At 37.3% G+C, this 21741-nt stretch overlaps 1 protein-coding gene across 1 annotated transcript; it reads left to right on the forward strand.

Annotated features, from left to right (window-relative positions):
- Positions 1-20372: 20372 nt before the first annotated feature.
- LOC108344095 (short-chain dehydrogenase reductase 3b-like) lies at positions 20373-20826 on the forward strand. The gene is made up of 2 exons (XM_017582564.1): positions 20373-20443; positions 20556-20826. Exons 1-2 carry the CDS (start codon positions 20373-20375, stop codon positions 20824-20826), a joined length of 342 nt encoding a protein of 113 aa, XP_017438053.1.
- The last annotated feature ends 915 nt before the right edge of the window (positions 20827-21741 follow it).

Here is a 21741-nt window from a genome sequence, read left to right on the forward strand (position 1 = left end):
CATATCCCATTGTACTTGCATCAGCAAGATGTTAGGGAGCTTGCGTTAGGGAGATATGAAATTAATATTACACTCATTCAGTTGTGGATGATGTAAGTTTATGAAAACTTTTATATTGACATGTATTTTATCAACTTACTTATATCATATTATTTCTTCATTTTAGGTATCTGTTTGATGTTAGTAACAAGAAGGGGTTCAACGATGTATATGGGTTCATTGACCCTTCTATGACTCATGAGAGAAATAAATTTGATGATATCCAGACATACATCACCACCTGCTTTGGAAAGGGGAAGGAGATATATTTTCTCCCTTATATACATGGGTAAGTGAAGTTTGTTAACTTCAACACACTCATTTATTAATTTTGGTATATCATTCATAAGTTATTACCAATTTCAGGTGTCATTGGCAGCTACTTGTGATCTCCATACCGGAGAACACGGCTGTTTGGTTTTGTTCATTGCATAAGGCTCCTCCCAGCCCTCTTAGACATGCAGTAGATTGGTAAGAATCTCAATGTGTGGTCCTTTTTTTTATATAAATGTATGCTAAAAGAATTTTTTTTAATAGTTCCCTTGCAACACCTATGATGTTATCTGGGAGATCTACTGCTACAGCTAAAAAGCTTGCATGGGTTTCTCTTAAGGTTTGGTATTTTAGTCCATACTTTGTTACATTTGGTTCCATTCAAATGATGTTACTTAACATTTTATAATTATGATGATATATTGTAGTGTAATAGACAAATGGGGTCATACGAATGTGGTTACTACGTTATGTTTTGGATGATGACCATCATCCGTGCACATTACACCAGTGGATGGGAAACGGTAATATTTAGCTTTGAATTTTATGTTCTCTATATTTGAATTTCATATACACTAATTAAAATCATTGTACTTTATGCAGAGATTTAATAGGACTGCTTCAATTCTAGAGAAGTCAATCCAACTTGTGAGGAAAACACTTGCTAAATATGTAATTCATTTATATAATAGTATGTAGTAGATTTTAGGATATACTAAGTTTTAAGTTTATGTTTCTAAGTTGTTTTATGCTTTTCTACATTACTATATATTCAACATGTACATTGCATTGATTTATGATAACATTGGATTGATTTATGCTTATAAGAATTTGATTTATGATTTCATTCAATATATTTATGTTTTAATATAAATTTCATTTAAAAAATATGTTTCTGCAACATTCTGGACTATTCTAGTTATAAAAAAATATGCAGGTCTGTTTTTGTGGTTGCGAATGTTGCAGAAACAAACACCATTTTAAAAAAAACGTACTTATATGCCTCGGTTCTGGTCAAAACCGATGTCGAAAGACCACTTACGGCCTCAGTTATGGTCAAACCCGAAGATGAATGTGTAGCGGAGGAGAACAAAAAAAAAATGAATCTACTGCCTCGGTTAGGGCCCAAACCGAGGCAGTAGAGTGGTACTTTATGCCTCGGTTAGGAAGAACCGAGGCCTAATGTGCTACGAAAAAAAAAATTAAAAAAACGTAAAACTTTCATGCTTCGGTTAAAGATGAACCGAGGCAGTAGGGTTGGAGTTTATGCCTCGGTTCAGAACCGAGACCAAAAGTGTTAGACTTTTTACCTCGCCTGAATATGCCTCGGTTCAGGAACCGCTGTCTATATGAAAAATAATCGCTGTCGTTTCCCCTGACTGTACCAGTAATATCCAAAAGTCTGGTCCTACTCCTGTGTGCATTCCTTCTTTCCAGCCAATTTTTCCACACATATTACATTGTGCTTGTCAAGTAAAATAAGCAAGGGCCCTTCATTTGTTTGTGTCGTGTGCATTTTTGCTTGATGCCAAATTCCTTTTGAAGAGTGGTGCCCACATTCCAAGCTGCTGGATTTGGACGCTTGTTGTTGCTGCCTTTGCCGAGACACTATCTCTGTGTGCTCCTATGATCCAGCTCAATGTGTGCACCATCTTTTCTAGCAAAGAAAATGAAAATAAAAACTGAACCATAACCCTTCATCTCTCAACGTGTTGGATGTAGAACTTGTGTGCTTCTTTTTTATGTGGCAGCCGTGTTTGTCTCTGTGTGGGATCTTCTTCCAGCTCTCCAATCACCATGCCAATCTTCTCTGCTGCTTGACGTTGCTGGACGGTGTTGCTTCATGTGGCAGCCATGGATGCTCTTTGCTTGGAAGTGAGGACCGTGTGTGTGGTCGCTGCTGCTGTGCAGGCCGGACGCTACTTCCCTTCTTGCTCCAGCTCCTCTCCGATGGTGACTCCTAATGCTTCCAGCCGTGAGCTTCTTCTTTTTCTTCTGGACCGTGAAGCTCTTCTTCAAGGTGCTGGACGGTGCAGCTGCTGTGTGGCTCTTTCTTCGCTTTCTCTCGGTAGCTTCTTCTTCCTCAACGCCACTGCTGGATGTTCTCCTCTTCCTTCCTCGGCTACTGGTCGCGTCTCATGGTCCGTGGTTGGTTATCTTTGCTGCACCAAGGACTGCTTCTGTCTTCTTCATGCAGCCATGACAGTACTCCTTCAACATGTGGCAGCCGTGTGTTTCTTCTAAGTGCAAGACGATGATCTTCCCTTAAGGGTGGCGGCTGCTGCTTTTAGTTTCTCCCTGGATCAACCGGCTGCTGCATCCCTTAGCTAGACGTCTAAGTGCTGCCCCTTGCCACCATTTTGGATGTAACCGTGCACTCACAATCAGATGCTCGTCATGAGTTTTGCCAAGCAAACTAAACGCTGAATCAAAACCGAGTGATGTGTGCTTTACGGAAAAGAGATTCTCTTTGTGTAGCAGGTTGCAATTGACGTGTGATGTGTTTCTTCCAGCCACCTCCACGTGAAAGTAGTAAAGAAAAATGTGCCATAAACAAAATAAATCAGCATATAACACATAAAGATGAGATATGCTTTCTCCCACTCAAAACCGTGACTTTCAATAGGTGGTGGCTCCCACTTTCTAGGAAATTTCTCCATTTTGTCTTAGGCCGTGAATCATTTTTCCAGAACAGCCTCCACTATAATGTTGCAGCCGTAATACACTTCCTTCTTATCCTTCATAATGATAAAATAAAATAAAACCAAAGGCTTCCCATGTATTAGGTGCCGAACATTAATGTCTCTCCACAATATTAAAATAAAGGAAACATTGGTTGCCACTTCCAACGTACACACTCAATCATGGCCGTGAGATGCATTAGGAAACCATCAAAGAATTAAGTTGCTCTCTTCTACTGATTTAGCCAATTCGGTGTACAAAATGCTCTTTCAAATGTTTCAAAATATTATTCAATATTTTGCCTGCAATTACTAATACAAATAATTAGCTCAGATAATTCAAATTAGTTAAAATAAGAATTACTGGTTAATTTAAGCACAATTAGTAAAAACGGGAAAATACTGGACAATTAAGTACAATTCCCTGATTAATTTTAGCACAATAAACTAAGTGAAATGTAGAAAATATTGATTCATCAAAATAGACCACACTTAGTCTTTTGCACTCCTGGGCAAAATTAAGACGTAAATCAGGGAATGGTTCAAAGGACTTCAAAGGCGTAACACAGATGCATCATACAGAAAATAAAGACTTACAAGAAAAAAAATAAAAAGAATTTACAGAGTTCTCAAGAAGTCTGGACAGAGAAAAGAAATAGACAATATCCAACACAAAAATCAAATAAAGCAGATACTTACAGAAATCATCCAAGCAATTCAATACACAGAAAAATAATCAATCAGCTCAAGAGGTGATTTAAAAATAACAAAACCTCACAGATGCACTACAGTATTTCTCTCAAGTGTTTAAGGTAAATCAATGTCACTCAATGCACTCAAGAAAGTAAACACAAGCAAACTTGGCAAGCTTCTAATATCAACACTTAAAACATATGCATGCTCAGATCAAAAGGTCTTTTCTGGGTTGTTATGGGGTCAAGGACATGGGAGGATAAATTTCGATAAGTAGCTATAGTTCAGAAGAAATAGAGGAGTACTGGGGACCAAGTGGAAATACATACAAATCTCACCTAAACCTCTAATTCAATCCTCTTCTCGACTCCATTATTCACAGAATTGTTTCTCATATTTCTCTTTTTCTCATCATTTTTTTTTTCATCCTGTCTCTTTTCTTTTCTCTCTTTATCACACAACAAGATATAAATCATATTTTCAAAACATGTCAAGATGAGGAACCAACTAGCCAATTCATCAGAATCCCTAAGGAGACCACACTTATTCACAAAACACTTCTATAGCTCCAGACTTTCCTAAGGTTAAGGTAATCATTTGTTTTTCACTTAGGATCAGTGTATGAGCTTTAACACAAAGAAATGGGGAAAGTATAGGCTCAAAGGGGTTATCAAAGGATAATAACAAGGTAGGCTTATTTGGCTAAAGAGGCTCAAGAAATAAAATGCCTTTATCATTTCCAATCATGCATATTAATCAAGTGTTATCAAAAAGAATCAAGCCAAGGCATATGTGCAAGCAATCAAGAGTCATATCACACACAAGAAACAAAATAAAGTGGCTCAAATCTCACACAGGGTGTTCGTTACAATCAAATCAACCTCTCAAACGCATAATCATCTTTCCAAGCAGAGAAAAGCAAGAATTTCAAACTATAAGTATTAATCAAGTGAAGGAAAAATCTACAACTTAAACAACTCCAGAAATCAAGAGAAAAATGTAAAATTTATTGCACACAAAACTCGATAAAAATAACTTAAAACAGAAAAAATTTAACACTTAAAAACAAAAAATTTAACACACAAAACAAAGAAAATTCAGAATCTCTCCCAATAGACCACACTTAAACTACACATTGTCCTCAATGTGTTCTAAGCATACATCAGCAATCAAAACAGTAAACATATTATGGACAAGTGCAATAAAAGTAAGGAAAAAGGGAGAGAAAGAAAATGCAAACTCCCGTAGGTTATGGTGGAAGCTGCCAATTTTGGATCATCAGGGAGAGGTCTTCATCTTCAGAATCCAGCCAGGAAGTTTTGAGGACGAACTACTTCATCCTCCATATTTGATCTAGCAGGGAGATGTGTTCCACAACTGGATCTAAACAGCAAAGATTGTTGATGAGCCGATTCAGCTGGTGCTTGTTGATGTTGAAACTTTTGTGAATACTGTCACCTTTGTCTTCTAGCATGGGTGCATGTTGGTCAAATTCATTTGTACCTCCTGCAATAGGGTTAGTGCAATATGGTTCTACAGAAATAACATGCAGGGGTATAACACCCAAATTATCATACTGAACCTCAGATATATCCTCACAACATGAATCAATTTCAAAATTACATGCAATATCAATATCAGACTCAGATTCATGTTCAGAGGGAGAATTAAAAACATGCTCATCATAATTATCAACATACCTTTCAATAACATAATCATCAATACAATCAAATTGAGGTATGTTGGTGGAAAATGTAAGTGGTCTACCTGGTTCGAAATTATTGCTTATTCCTGCCTAGGCCTCAAAATATTCAGCAGTTTCTTCAGGTGCAAGAGTGGGAACATAGGATGATGTGAAAGTAGATGGTGTAGTGAGCACGTGACTCTGGTTCTCATCTCCTATGTTGATGGCCATCTGCCCTATTTGATCATTCAGACTCTGAATGGCCGCTTGAGTTTCCTGCTGAAACTCTATGCTCTCTTGCTTAAACTGCATGTTCTGCATGGTCATTTGCTCCAATAACTCCTGCAATGTGGGCTCAGAAGTAGAAGGCTGAGGAGTTAATTGAGCAGGAGCATCATAGAATTTCATCTGTTGTTGTTGCTGCTGTTTTTGTTGCCTATTGTTGTTCGTAGAATAAGCCTGAGGCGCATCAGAGGCAACGGGTTGCTGCAAAGAAGGACATGCATTTGTATAGTGGTCACTGGAAGGACAAATAGCACATAGTCGTGCAACAGATGCAGATGGAGATGCAGATCTCCAGTTTGTAGTCAACTGTGTCACCAACTTCGCAAGAGAGTCGATCTTGCCGTCCAACTTGCTTTCAAAATTTAATAAAGACTGGGCAACATCATCATGTACGCCCCTCACCAGAGGATGCGCAATATTGTTCTCATTACAGAAATTAGCAGAATAATTAAAGTACCATGCAGAAGGAGAATCATAATTGGAGGCATTTGCAGAATAAGCAGTATTCACAAAACTAAAATTGGTAGACATCGAAAAATAAAAATAAAAATAAAATACTAAAAATTACTAGACAAACAAAACACAACACATTTATACATGCTATAGGCATAAACAAGACTTTTTATTTTTATTTTTTTTAAATTTTTTTTATTTTTTTAATTAACAGACATAATACAAAACACAACACAATAAAAATATAAAAGACTAAACATATATTAACACAATAAAAATCTAAAACAAAAACCTGAACTGAAGTGACAATGCCGCCAAAATTTGCTGAAGGTATCGTTGCCGCCTACAAAAATATAAAAGACAAAACACACATATTAGCAGAACAAAAATTTACACAACATAAATCTGAAACCAAATCTGCATTGGTCCCCGGCAACGGCGCCATTTTGTTGAGAGGGTCGCACCTCCCACAAAAGTTGTTTGCAAAATTAATGCAGTATAGACTAGGAAGTGACTCCTAGGTCGTCTCTCAGGGACCAAATTGGGTTCAATCTCAGATCAAACACGTAATGGAGGGGGTTTGAAATGTTTTTGTTTTTGGTTGCGGATAAAATTAAAATTTAAAACTGGAAATTAAAAACAACTGAATTTAAAAACACTAAAATAAATTTTAAAGCAATAAAACCAAACGGTAAAATACAACAGATAAAATAAAAGCACTTAACTAAAATTGAAATTCATTAAAATAAAATTACTCAACAATACAGATAAAATGAAATAAGACAACTGCTCTGTGACCCGCTACAAGCTTTAGAAATAAAATTCTACATTTGTGCACTGTTTGGGAAAATGGAAAATCAGAGAGAGCTCTGGAAGAGAAGAACCGAGACCCCTTCCAGGCCTCGAGGCCTGTCTGCCCCCTTGCTTCAATCTCCTTCTCTTATAGCCATTCCTTCTTTCCAGCCAATTTTTCCACACATATTACATTGTGCTTGTCAAGTAAAATAAGCAAGGGCCCTTCATTTGTTTGTGTCGTGTGCTTTTCTGCTTGATGCCAAATTCCTTTTGAAGAGTGGTGCCCACATTCCAAGCTGCTGGATTTGGACGCTTGTTGTTGCTGCCTTTGCCGAGACACTATCTCCGTGTGCTCCTATGATCCAGCTCAACGTGTGCACCATCTTTTCTAGCAAAGAAAATGAAAATAAAAACTGAACCATAACCCTTCATCTCTCAACGTGTTGGATGTAGAACTTGTGTGCTTTTTTTTATGTGGCAGCCGTGTTTGTCTCTGTGTGGGATCTTCTTCCAGCTCTCCAATCACCATGCCAATCTTCTCTGCTGCTTGACGTTGCTGGACGGTGTTGCTTCATGTGGCAGCCATGGATGCTCTTTGCTTGGAAGTGAGGACCGTGTGTGTGGCCGCTGCTGCTGTGCAGGCCGGACGCTACTTCCCTTCTTGCTCCAGCTCCTCTCCGATGGTGACTCCTAATGCTTCCAGCCGTGAGCTTCTTCTTTTTCTTCTGGACCGTGAAGCTCTTCTTCAAGGTGCTGGACGGTGCAGCTGCTGTGTGGCTCTTTCTTCGCTTTCTCTCGGTAGCTTCTTCTTCCTCAACGGCACTGCTGGATGTTCTCCTCTTCCTTCCTCGGCTACTGGTCGCGTCTCATGGTCCGTGGTTGGTTATCTTTGCTGCACCGAGGACTGCTTCTGTCTTCTTCATGCAGCCATGACAGTACTCCTTCAACATGTGGCAGCCGTGTGTTTCTTCTAAGTGCAAGACGATGATCTTCCCTTAAGGGTGGCGGCTGCTGCTTTTAGTTTCTCCCTGGATCAACCGGCTGCTGCATCCCTTAGCTAGACGTCTAAGTGCTGCCCCTTGCCACCATTTTGGATGTAACCGTGCACTCACAATCAGATGCTCGTCATGAGTTTTGCCAAGCAAACTAAACGCTGAATCAAAACCGTGAGTGATGTGTGCTTTACGGAAAGGAGATTCTCTTTGTGTAGCAGGTTGCAATTGACGTGTGATGTGTTTCTTCCAGCCACCTCCACGTGAAAGTAGTAAAGAAAAATGTGCCATAAACAAAATAAATCAGCATATAACACATGAAGATGAGATGTGCTTTCTCCCACTCAAAACCGTGACTTTCAATACGTGACTTTCAATAGGTGGTGGCTCCCACTTTCTAGGAAATTTCTCCATTTTGTCTTAGGCCGTGAATCATTTTTCCAGAACAGCCTCCACTATAATGTTGCAGCCGTAATACACTTCCTTCTTATCCTTCATAATGATAAAATAAAATAAAACCAAAGGCTTCCCATGTATTAGGTGCCGAACATTACTCCTTTTGTGCTCCACTTCACACGTAATGTCTCTCCACAATATTAAAATAAAGGAAACATTGGTTGCCACTTCCAACGTACACACTCAATCATGGCCGTGAGATGCATTAGGAAACCATCAAAGAATTAAGTTGCTCTCTTCTACTCATTTAGCCAATTCGGTGTACAAAATGCTCTTTCAGATGTTCCAAAATATTATTCAATATTTTGCCTGCAATTACTAATACAAATAATTAGCTCAGATAATTTAAATTAGTTAAAATAAGAATTACTGATTAATTTAAGCACAATTAGTAAAAACGGGAAAATACTAGACAATTAAGCACAATTCCCTGATTAATTTTAGCACAATAAACTAAGTGAAATGTAGAAAATATTGATTCATCACTAAAGCAACCCAAGTGGCCTCCTCTAGCCACCTTCCTCCAAGAGTTGGCCCAACCTCTCTTAGATAAACCTAAACACTTCATCCTTCACTATTCAACACACCAAAACCGTGAGCCCTGTATCTTCATCCACCACCATTCCGCAAACTATCATCAAAACCGTGAGCATCTTGAGTACATGGCTTGGTTGCTTCTAGATTTGGCTTGTCCTAGCTAAAGCATTGACATCATTTGGTATCAAGAGCCTTGGTTATTCAAAGAGCTAAGTTTCTTGGCTTGTCTTGTTGTGTTTTTTTTTTCATCTATCATTTTTTTCTGGCAGTAAACTGGGACGATTTTGCAACTTAAACTGCATCTATGCCAGTTGTCCAAAAAATACGTAAAAATATTGAAATGAAAGCCCTTTGAGTCTAGTTTCCAACAAAAAAAGAATCACTTCATTTGGAGTTCTGTGCAGAAAGTTATAAGTAAAACACTCACCAAAGGTCAAAGCTGTCAGAATGTTGTCATTAGCGTTTTTCAAGTTATGTTTTGTTAGTTTTGGCTACTTTTTTGTGCCTTTTCCTTTTTGAGTCATTCCTTACTCTTTTGTTGAGTCTTTTATTGATTTTATATTTGGTGCATTTCATTGATTGAGTCATTTTAAGTTTTTAATCCATCCATGTTTGTCTAGAGTCATATGTAGTTCTTTTCTTGTCAATTTTCTCTAGTAACTTTGAAAAATCATCAAAACAAATATATAACTTAGTTTGCAAAACTGCACCATATACAACCATTTGAGGGTTTTATATTTGATGTTTTGGGTTCATACTTGCCATTAGATCACTGGCAAGCTCTTAAACAAAATTCTCTATTGACGTTTCTAGTTTTCAACTCCATTTTTTATTCTTAAACAAAATTCTCTATTGACGTTTCTAGTTTTCAACTCCATTTTTTATTTTAGTAGGATTCTCTTCTATTTTGTGTTTCTTGTCTTTGTGGCTTTTAAAAATCATAAATCACCTCTGTTCCAAGTGTGTGGTGGTCTTATTTTGTACCTTAAAAGAGTGGAAAAAGAAGTGCTAAATGCTTTTAAGCAAAAGGCCTCAAAAGAGTACTAAAGAGAGCCTAGAAAAGTGCTGAAAAATATTGTGTGCTTAGACCACTACCACTGTTTTTGTGCAATTTGTTTTGAAACGTGTTTTGCTCACTGTTTTGGGTTTTTGTCTTCACTTTGCAGTGACTAAAAGTCTTGGCTATGATTTTAAAAGAGTGGCCTTAGTGCCCCATTTTCTCAAAGTTGCCAAAAGACAAGAACCACCCACTTTTCTTCTAGTAGTTTTTGTTTTGTGAATCTATTCTAGCACCTTTCATTAGGATTTCTTTTGAGTTCTAACCTTTGTTTCTTAATCTTTAATTTCTTACTTGTCTTCTTGGATTTCTTAGTTTTGTCATAATTAAATTCCTTTTGCAAAGCCTTTCTTGTTTTCAGACCTTTTTATTGCTTTTATCCCTTATTTCTTCTTGCGCAATTTCGGCTTTCATTACTTTGAGTGGTGTAGGTTCTCTTTGTGAGGTGATCCAATATCTTAGAGGTAGCCTTCTAGGTGGTGGAGACCCAAAGGGAGCTTGAAGTCTAGAGTGGTAGCCAAAAAAAAAGAAAAGAAAGGAGAGAAACACCTTGGGAGGTAGCTTTGATTTGGTTATAATTTTTGGCTTTGTAATCTTTCTTCTTTATTTTCTCTTGTAACTCATGGCCTTGTTAGGTGTCTTGGGGGAGTCTTTGGTGCTCAATCCCATCTCCTAACAAGAACCTTTATTTCTTAGTAATTTTCGTTTTTTTTAGTTGGTTGGTTGGAGGAACCAAAGTTCTTCTAACTTAATCATTAGGCCGCATAGCTAGTTTATTTGCTTTCTTTGATTGTGATAACTTAGTGTGTGTCAACTTTAATTTCAACTTTAGTTCCCTTTGAGAAATTTGGTTCAAGAGTGCCTAAGGTAAACTTTGGCTAGGAAAGGCTTGGTATTTAAGAAATCCATTGTGATTCACCTCTCTTTCCTGGAAGTGAACTTGGGTGTCTTTTGCCTTCTTAAGTCTCTTAAGGAACTTTCATTGAAATTTAAGTATTTGTTTGTTGCATTACATCTTTTTGAAAACCTTTAAGGATGTCTAAGACTAATTCCTGTTAAATTGGAAGTGACTCTAGTGAGGATGTAAAACCCACTTTGAAAAATTTAGTAAAAGAGCTAAACTCACTTAAAATTTGGCAAAGGCAAGAAACCCTTCTCAAAGAAAAAGAAAGAATTGAAAGAGAAGAGTATATTGCTAAGTTGGAAGAAGAACTTAGAGTCCTTAATGAGAAACAACAAAAAGCCCAAGAGGAAATAAAGAGAAGTAGGAGTCATACAAGGAGGGGTTCTAAAACTCCAACTCAACTCACACACCATGAGGTAGATAGTAGGCTTGCAAACCAATACTATTAACCTCACCCACATAGAATTCATGATAGAGAGAACACTCCAAGAGAGGTTAGAGTAGACCTCCCCCATTTCCATGGTAAAGAAGATGTTGATGCATACTTAGATTGGGAGATGAAAGTTAAACAACTCTTTGAGTGTCATCAAGTGAGTGAGGAGAGAAAGGTCACATTGGCCACATTGAGTTTCCAAGGGAATGTCATGTATTGGTGGATCTCCCTTGTGAGAGAGAGAAGACTCTTTAATTTTCCCCAAGTCACCTATTGGAATTACTTGAAAAGTGCCATGAGAAGAAGGCACATTCCCTCATACTATCATAGGGAGCTAATGGACAAACTCCAAAGACTCCAACAAAGATACATGAGCATTGAGAGCTATAGGAAAAAGATGGAGCTCTACATGTTGAGGGCGGGAATTAGGGATGAAGAAGAGACCACCATCTCTAGGTTTCTAAGTGGTCTTAATCTTGATATTAGGGATAGAGTGGAATTGTTGCCCTACCAAGACTTAAATGAATTGGTACAAATTTGCATTAAGGTAGAGCAACAACTCTTAGGAAAAGGTTTGAAAGTTTTCCACTCTAACTCTAGTGTTAAGAAAGACTACAAGAGGGAGGGTAAGCAAGTGGTAGAAGAAGAACCCTCTAGGAATCTAGGGAGGAAGAAGAGAGAAGAGAAAGAAAAAGAAAGGCCAAGGGTGGGAACATCATCTCACACTCACACTAGTGAAATTAAGTGTTTCAAGTGTCTTGGTAGAGGTCACATTGCATCACAATGCCCCACCAAAAAGACCATGATCTTAAGGAGTATTGATTTATATAGTAGCCAAGATGAGGAAAGTGATAGTGAGAGTAAGAGAAGTGGTGCAAAAAAAAGAAAAAGAAAGAGAAAAAGAAGAAGGTAAAAAGAAAATAAAAGACACCTTTTGTTCTAAGTGTCAAAGCATGGTGCACAAGTCTCAAGAATGCCCCAACAAGAAAATTATGATTTTAAGGGCCAAAAGCTTGAGTAAAAGTGTAAAGGTCTCCTTGTCATCTTCCTCTAAAAGCATGGCAAGAAAAGACGCAAAGCATCATTGTGTGGGAAATAAAATTTTCAAGAAAAATGCTCCTACTTTCCAAGACCTTAATCATTCACTTGATTTAAGGTGTATCTTTATTGGGAGCTACATCCTTCACATACTCTCTATTCTAACACTTGTTCTAACTTGTGTTATAAAATGGGTATTTGACCCTGGTAGAAAACTAAGGAAGAATTGAAGATTATGAAGAAAAGGAAGTTGCCTTTAGCCCATGTTGAAGATTTGAGGGCAAATCCTTTTCAAGAGGGAGGGGATGATGGCATACCCCTTGCCGTAACCTAGGACATTAATGAAGTGTTGGAGGCATCTATGGAAGATGGGCCTAGACTCTTTCTCTTGGGCCATCTTAAGTCATCATGAAGATTTAGTAAAGTAAGAATAATTTTGGGCCTTGTATTTTGGGCCAAGTAGTTTAGATTTTATTTGGGCTTTGTATTATGAGCCAAGTAGCGTAGCATTTCAATTGGGCCTTGTATTTTGGGCCAAGTAGAATAGGATTTTTACCAAACAAGTCAACAAAGGGTCAAGGCCCAAAGTTGACTATGCTTGGACCTCCAAAATGGGTGTGTTGACCAAGGGGTCAACATTTTGGCTAACCTTGGAGAACAAGGGAGAAGAATTTCGTTTTAGACATGTGGAAGCTTCCCATTGGAGAGTTTTCCTCCTAGTTAGTGGCCATGTGTCACTCTAGGAATGGAGAGTTTTTCCATAGGTAGTGGCTACATGTTACTCTCTCATTTGAGAGCATTGCATGATATTTAAGATATTTCACATGCCTACACTTAAGGGGGAGAATTTATCTTTTGCATGTGATTATCTGTGAAAGGGGAGGATCTGTATCTGTGTTATATTTACTGAGGCATCTCTATTTGTCTTATTATCTGAATATCATTACCTATGTACATACCTTTTTTGCTAATGCCCAAAGGGAGAGAATTATATTGATATATGGAATTATATTTATTTGATAATCTGTATTGTTGTGTACAACATTGTTGTTTACTAATCATGGTTCTGCACATCAAAAAAGGGGGAGATTGTTGAGATTATTGAGATTGTTGATAGGGGGAGCACTGGTTTAGCTAAACCTACAATCTTAGAGCTTCTGGTTTTTTATGATGACAACACATAATTAATAACACATGTGTTTATGTGTTACATGTTCATTACTTTCATGATTATGATTATATGAGAACATGTTTGTGTTGTGTTGATCATTGCAATTCACTATGTTATATATGTGAGATTTAATCTGTGATTTCATGAAAATTGTTTTGGAAAGGAAAAATCACATGCACTTTAGTTGAACTTAAATTTTGTAGCAAAATAGTAGTTTTAAGTCGACTTCATTATGAAGTAAGTCGATTAAAACTCGTGGCTTTGAACAAACTTTTTCAAAGTGTGTTCTGAGTATTTTTGGAAACAAAGTTTTTCAAAACTATGTTTTTAACTGTTACAAAGTCGACTATGTGCGCAAGCCATTCGACTAAGTTTGTTATGTTTTGAAATTCTGTTAATGCTTGTATCAAATGTTACAACGGCTATATTTTTAAATATGTTGACCAAGCATTTATTTTGATTCGATTGCATTAATTGTACATTCAATTAATTGCATTGATTGCTGCTAACTACTTTAACTAAATTGTGATATTCGACTACATTAGTAGCTAAGTCGACTTAGGAGTGTCAGTTTTATGGAAAACTATATATAGATGCGAATTTGATTTCTGTAGAGACTTTAGTGATTCTAACGAGTTAATTGATTTCTTTTAAGATTTGATCTGTTGTAGAAAGTTTGAAAGCTTCAAGAATTCATCAAGAAGATCGTGGTGTTCATCTTTGGTGATTGCTTGACGAGCAAGAATCTGTGTGCTCTTACTATTTGATCATTTTACACTTGAGGTGTCTATTTCGTGATCAGTTTCTATCAATCTCGTGAAGATTGGAGTTTCCCTGTTGTGACTATAGGAAGAGGACGTGTTGTGTTCTAGACTTTGAGTGGTTTCTCAATGGGTTGAAGACGGTAGGAGAGGGGACATCTTGCTACTAGTCTTTGTGTGTTGTATGCCTATATTTTGATTAGAGGGTTAGAGAGGTGTTTTATATTTTTGACGTGGAGGTCTCTATAAAAGCCTTGTTGTAAAAACCTTGATCATTATAGTGCATTTGCTTCCTATGGTGGAAGGACACTAGATGTAGGCTTGGCCGAACCAGTATAAAAACCCAGTGTTTGATCTTTCTATCCCTACTCTGTTACATTCAGTCGACTTTATTTTTCACGCATTCAACTATATTCTGCTGCACTACAAAGTCTTTTTCCTTGCGTTTCAAGAAAGCTTTTAAAGGCATCTACTTTGCAAAAAAGATTTAAAGAAAACATTATTTTTCTATTTCACCAATTCCCCCCCCCCCCCCCTTCTTGGTGTTGAAAATTAAGCCTTTCTATTTTAACATATAAGAATTCTTCTTCTTTCATTAAAGTCAACGTCACTCACTAAATTACTTAAAACTCAGTCCCTTGGTGAAGAAAGCCTATCCTTAATTACTAGTTCATACGATTCCTAGCATTCCTAATAATTAGTTCTTAAGATCAGGAGCTTAAGACGACCAAGACTCATAGCACAATCCCTGAGAAATACTGCTCTTGGGAATAATTCTATAAGAACCTCAATTGTAAGGAACCTCCCGGCACTCATGCAATTCATACATCACGCTATGAATGAGTTAGACAAAGCAAGCATTGATCACAGAAGAATTACCCTAATAGTTAATGAAAGAAGCATATATTATTAAGAATCAATTCAAATACATGAAGTTCACAAGGTTACATCATCCCCTAACAACAAATAGAAGTTAGTTCCCCATTTTCACGCTGAAACTAGATGTATAATGGAGAAGAATGAGATAGAAAAACCCTAAAAGTTGAAGATGGAGGCTACTGCATCCAAATCCGCCTTCAAAGAGTGGAAGAATGTGTTACTGCGCCTCCTCTGCCAAAGATACAAAGCCTAGGGCATTTGGATCCTTTAAATAGAGCTGAATCAAAACAGAAACAAAGCCCAGGCCCATCTTGCTGGCACTCAACGCCCCACTTAGGGCGCCCGAGCATGCTGCGATACTAAAACTAGCGCTCAGCTTCACTCAGAGGGAAAGCAGGCGTGGTTCTTCAGGAAAAGTGGCGCTCAACGCCCCAAAAAGGGCGCTCAACGCCCCAAAAAGGGCGCTCAACGCCCCAAAAAGGGCGCTCAACGCCCCAAAAAGGGCGCTCAACGCCCCAAAAAGGGCGCTCAACGCCCCAAAAAGGGCGCTCAACGCCCCAAAAAGGGCGCTCAACGCCCCAAAAAGGGCGCTCAACGCCCCAAAAAGGGCGCTCAACGCCCCAAAAAGGGCGCTCAACGCCCCAAAAAGGGCGCTCAACGCCCCAAAAAGGGCGCTCAACGCCCCAAAAAGGGCGCTCAACGCCCCAAAAAGGGCGCTCAACGCCCCAAAAAGGGCGCTCAACGCCCCAAAAAGGGCGCTCAGGCGGTGTGCGGTAGGCTTTGGCGCTAAGCGCTCCAAAAACGGCGCTCAGGCTTCGGGCGTTCCTACTTTCTAGTGCTTTTTCAAATCTTTTTAGCTCTATCTCCTTAGCACTTCAGCTCTGCTTCCATATTATCTCATTTCCTTCCAAAACAAGGGAATTTAGTCATAAAATCATCAAGTTCAACCTTAACTCTCTTATTTACAAACTTAACAGAAAAACATGATTTCAAGTAAGTTTCTAAGTAGAAAAGGGTGCATTTAGTAACAAAATCGCATCACAGATAACGGTATTTTCAACCGTTATTAGCAACTCATGGTGATCATTCCAAAAAAAGCACAAGTTGTATGGTTTTGTTCTCTTCATAGCAAGATGAAAGCGGAGTTGAAGTCCTTGATACAAACGTAAGTATTACATTCATTCTTATCAATTCATTGTGATATTAATATATTAACTTATGTTTCTAATGTTTCAAATTTGTTTAGAGTTGTGACTAGGACCAGAGGACAACAACTTGAAATTATATATCCTAAGGTTGGAATTTGTTGATCTTTACCTTTAATTTTCGTAGTCAAATTTAAACCATTACATTTGACTAAGTTCTTTCACATGTTTAGTGTAATAAGAAAAATGATTCCTGGGCATGTGGCTACTTGATAACCGTTGAAAAACTGCTATTTTTATTCTTAAAATTGATATCAAAAGCAACCTTTAAGACTTAGAAACTAGCCTGAAATCATGTTTTTGCTTTTTTTTTTTTGAAATAAGAGAGTTGGACAGGTTTTATGCTTGATTTCATTATTTTTGCAGGTTTTTGAGATGATTTTGATGAAAGAAGTGAAGTAGGACAGAGATGGAAACAGAAAAGACACAAGAAGTGCAAAAGAAGAGAATCAGCAAGTACCGCTCAGCGTCATTTACCGCTGAGCAGCACTTTTTAATACTCGTTGGTACCGCTGAGGGGTAAAAACGCCGCTGAGGGGAAGAATTGATCACGCGTTATTGTCGTTGAGCGCCACTTTTATGGGCTTGGGCCTAATTTTCTGTAATTTTTAGAAAGTTATATAAGGTTTTAGTTGACCTAGGGTTAGTATCTTTGGTTGGAACGAAGTAGAAACACATTCCTTCACCCCTTTGAGGAGGATTTTGGATGCTAAGGCTCCCTTTTCACCTTTCTAGGGTTTCATCTTTCACTCTTTCATTGTATTTCATCTAGGTTCACCATGAGTATGGTGAACTAAACTTATTTTGTTGTTGGGGAATCAATGTAAATCTTTTGAAACTCTTATGTAATGGAATTTTTTCTTCAAGATCTTTTATAAGATACATGCTTTCTTTCATTAATAGTTAGGGTTTTTCCTCTTTGCTTAAAGCATGCATTGTTTAACGCATTCGATGTCATGATCATTGGTTTTGTCGATATGGACACATACGGGGAAATCTAGATCTGGGGAATCTCTCCCAATAGTAGTATAAACCTAGACATAGGAGTATGATGGTTGGTTGCCTTTAAGCTTTTGTTCACTATAATGCATGATTAATTGCTAGGGAGACAAGACATTGTAAACTAGTGGTTATGATTAAGCTTTCTTCACCGAGACATCGGGTTTAAGGTAATTTAGAGAGTGACATTAACATTAATGAAAAGAATGATGAATTCCTTAATACATGAGAGTGGATAGGATGAAATTGATAAACCCCAACAACATATTCTTTCATATATTTCAAATCACGTGTTTTGTTTCTTCTTGACCATTGATCAATACATGCATACATATTTACTTTTCAGTATTTTGCATTGAAATCTCAAGTAACTGTTTGTACAAATCTTAGCTAATCAATAAATCACATAATTGTCTAGGCCGTGAGTCCTTTGGGAAACGATACTTGGTCTTACTAGGTTTATTACTTGATACGATTCGGTTACACTTGCCAAGGGTTTAACAAGTTTTTGGCGCCGTTGCTGGGGACTCGTGGTTTAACTAGTCTATTTGTGTGATTATTGATTATTTTTTACTTGATTTTTGAATTTTGTATTTCTGTTTTTATCTTTTTGTTTGCGATTTTGTTTTTTTTTTCTATCTTCCTATCTTTTCAATTCTATCTTTTGATTATTTCTTATCTATCTTCTCTATCTTTTTGTGCTAACAAAAATTTTGTAGTGTTTTGTGCCTACTACATCATGTCATGGATGAAGGCAATCATCCGAGCAGAAATCAGAGAGGAATGGACTAAGGTAGAAATTTACATTTGAAAATCTTACAAATATCAATAAACTTTTGACATTAAAATGAATATAATAGTAAAGTTTCCTTGATTTTGCAGCGGTTCAACACTACCTCTTCATTTTCCAATGGAGTAATAAAGACGATAAGAGAGGTTTAGCTATAGCTATAGCTTTAGGTTTTTCCTTTCATGATAGTAGCATTTTCTTACTTGTGGAACTTTTAAACTATGAATAGATTATTGCGAATAGATGAATACTGTGAATAAATTATTGTGAATAGATGAATATTGTGAATAGATGAATGGAAAACTGGGTTCTTTTAGGTTTTGATGATAGCATTAACGTCTTTTAGTTTTACTATTTAATTGGAATTGATGAATTGATGATAGCATGGTTTAAATTAATTAATTATGTGAATATATATGAATTGAAAAACTGGTTTCTGTATTTCAGGTTTGGTTAAATGAGCTAAAACGAATCGAATTTCAAAAAAGAACACTGATGGTAACGTCATATTATACACTGTTCGACGTTCATATATGTATCTTAACGTCCAACGATGCACTGAATGACGTTCATATAATGCAGTGGATAATGATAATAATGCAACACTAACCTTATATCGACAGTAACGTCATATATCGACACGTTCGACGTTAACCTTATGTCCTTTCCCCTTATACTTGACGTCAAATATTCCTTTAAATGTAAATATTTATTCAAATATTGGACGTCACGCTCTTTACTAGTGGACGTAACGTCACATTGCTGTACAAAATCAACGTTAAGATTATGTCCATTGTCCATCCATTCGACGTTAAGATTATGTCGTTTCCCCTTACACGGAACATCAAATATTCCTCTAAATATATATATTTATTCAAATATTACTCAAAAATTGACGTCCACTTTGAACTTCGACGTGAACATTACGTCGAATATCTTCCACATCGACGTCAACTTTACGTCAGTTCCACCGTACATGAGACGACAAATCTTACTATAAATATTTATTCAAATATTGGACGTTTCGCTCTTTACTAATCGATGTAAGGTCACGTCCTTGTACAAAATGACATTAAGATTACGTCAATTCTCTATCCATTCGACGTCAAATTGTTCGAGTAACGTCGCTGAGTAATGTTCGACGTAAAATTTACGTCACCAAATATGATGTCGGACTCGAATTCATTATTAAAAGCCAAAAATAACTGACGTACTACGCTGTTTTTGTACTAGTCAGGGGTCATTTAGATAACATGAAGGTTATAGCAGTACCTTGATGGGTGACACAGACAGATGGAGTTATTTTGAAATCTTGTTTCAATATCATGGTCAAGGTGAAGATGACGATGATGAGGTTGGTGAGGAGGGTGAAGGTAAAGTTTGTGAACATGATGAAGATAAAGTTGGTGAAGAGGGTGAAGAAGAAGTTGCTGAAGATGGAGGAGGTGAAGTTGCTAATGTTGGTGAACATAAAAGTGATGAGGTTGGTGAGGATGCTGAAGGTAAACTGTCTGAACATGGTGAAGATAAAGTTGGTGAAGATGGTCAAGAAGAACTTGTTGAGGATGGAGATAAAGTTGCTGAAGTTGGTGAACATGATGAAGATGAGGTTGATGACGTTGGTGAGGGTGGTGAAGGTGATGATGGTGTTTGTTATGAAGGGGATGGTGAGGATGATATCATTGGTGGTGGTGTAGGGGATGGACAAGATGATGTTGGTGGTGGTGTAGGGGATGGACAGGATGAATTTGATGTTAGTAGTTGGATAGGTTCTGATCAAGACGCTTCTGTCAGTGAAGATGATTTTGTGGATGTTAGAGTGCATGGAGATGAACAACCCCAAGAAGAGTACTGCGAAGGTAGTTTGTTTGATGAAGTGGGTATAGGAAGTGGATGTACTACTCCAAAGAAGCATGTACAGGCCATGAGATTATCTGATAGTGAGTGGGAATTTAATAGTGAGTGGGAATCTGATAGTTGTGGCAGTATTTATTTAAGTGATGACTCAGATCATGAAACAGCCCGATATGGAGATTTTGGGATCTTCTCAGAGCCAATTAGTATGAAAGAATATAAATGGAAACTGGGGACATACTTCCCTGAAATATGGATGTTTCTTAAAAGGAAAATATGGATGTTGCCAAACTGTTAAGTTTTCACAAACGGCGTTAAACTGTGATGACGTGTTTATGTTGATGTGCATTGTTTGATTATGTGGAGTTTTTATTTAAATTAAAGGATTATGACATGGCAAAATTGAAAAGGGAATTAGGGATTTGGAAACCAGCCGCGTTCTTCATCCATTTGGAGATGGCTCTGTACTCGTTCATCTTTCATTTGGTTTTTCTTCCCATAGGAGCTTTTCCTTTGTAGAACACCATGGATTTCTTCACCTCAATGGCTTTGTTAAAGAAATTTTGTTATATTTAGGTTGCAGGGTAAGGTGGCTATTGTCACTAGCGGAGCCACCAGAATAGGAGTGGAAGTAGTGAGGATATTCGTGGAAAACGGAGCATTTGTGGTCATAGTAGACATAAAGGACCAACTAGGTCACAGTTTGACAACTTCGTTTGGCTCAGATAAAGTGAGTTATCGACACTATGATGTGAGAGACGAGAATGAAGTTGCAGAAACAATGGCATTCACAATAGAGAAATATAACTGCTTAGACATCATGTTCAGCAACGCTAGCATCGCATGATCTTATTCATCCATACTAGATTTGGATCTCAACGAATTCGACAACTTCATGGCCATTAACGTTCGTGGGGTAGCTGCAACCATCAACCCCAATAAAAAAAAAAAAAACATATTGAATAACCAGATTCAGTGACTCACAAATACACCAAAATATCTGTCCCCATGTGAATGAATAGTTTAATTTCAAATATTCTCTGAATAATCAGTAAAAGGAAGCATCTTTCGGAAAAGGTTAGAGAGATCGAAAACCGAAAGACAAAGGGAATTTCGATAGCAAAAAATCAAACTTTCCTGATTGAAGATAATTGAAAAGATCTCAACTTTACATGTTCATCTCACAGACTCTCCAACAAGAAGAACTTGGGAATATATAACATGTCAGAAATTTTCCACACTAGAAAAAAAAATGCGAGAACATTTTCCTTGACATAACAAAAATTGAAGTACATTTTTTTTCTTTTCCGCAAGAAAGCCTCCATAGGCTTAGGTGAATGCCATAAATCAATCAGTCCAAGGGATGGTCCCAGAGTTGGTCGCTCCTCCAAACTTTTGCAAAGAACGTATAGAAAAACGCGGTTGGTTTCGAAATCCCTAATTCCCTTTTCAATTTTGCCATGTCATAATCCTTTAATTTAAATAAAAATTCCACATAATCAAACAATGCACATCAGCATAAACACGTTATCATAGTTTAACGCCGTCTATGAAAACTTAACGGACAAGACTTAATCGACTCATTTTTACAAATATATGGACCCAATTGAGACCGTTAAAAAGACGAGAACCTATTTGAGATTCCCAACAAATACGAGGATCATTCGAGAGTTTAAACCTTATTTTAAAATATAAATTTTTTATTTATTAAGATTTAATAATAATTGTTATGTTAATCTAAATTTTATTTAATTTCCAATTT

The sequence above is a fragment of the Vigna angularis genome, chromosome 6 (genome assembly GCF_016808095.1).
Source record: "Vigna angularis cultivar LongXiaoDou No.4 chromosome 6, ASM1680809v1, whole genome shotgun sequence".
In the NCBI taxonomy this organism is placed as follows: Eukaryota; Viridiplantae; Streptophyta; class Magnoliopsida; order Fabales; family Fabaceae; genus Vigna; species Vigna angularis.

Coding starts and splice junctions, on each gene's coding strand:
- LOC108344095 (XM_017582564.1), top strand. CDS start 20,373: ATGGCAAAATTGAAAAGGGAATTAGGGATTTGGAAACCAGCCGCGTTC. Junction 20,444..20,555: donor ATCCATTTGGAGATGGCTCT/GTACTCGTTCAT, acceptor TGTTATATTTAG/GTTGCAGGGTAAGGTGGCTA.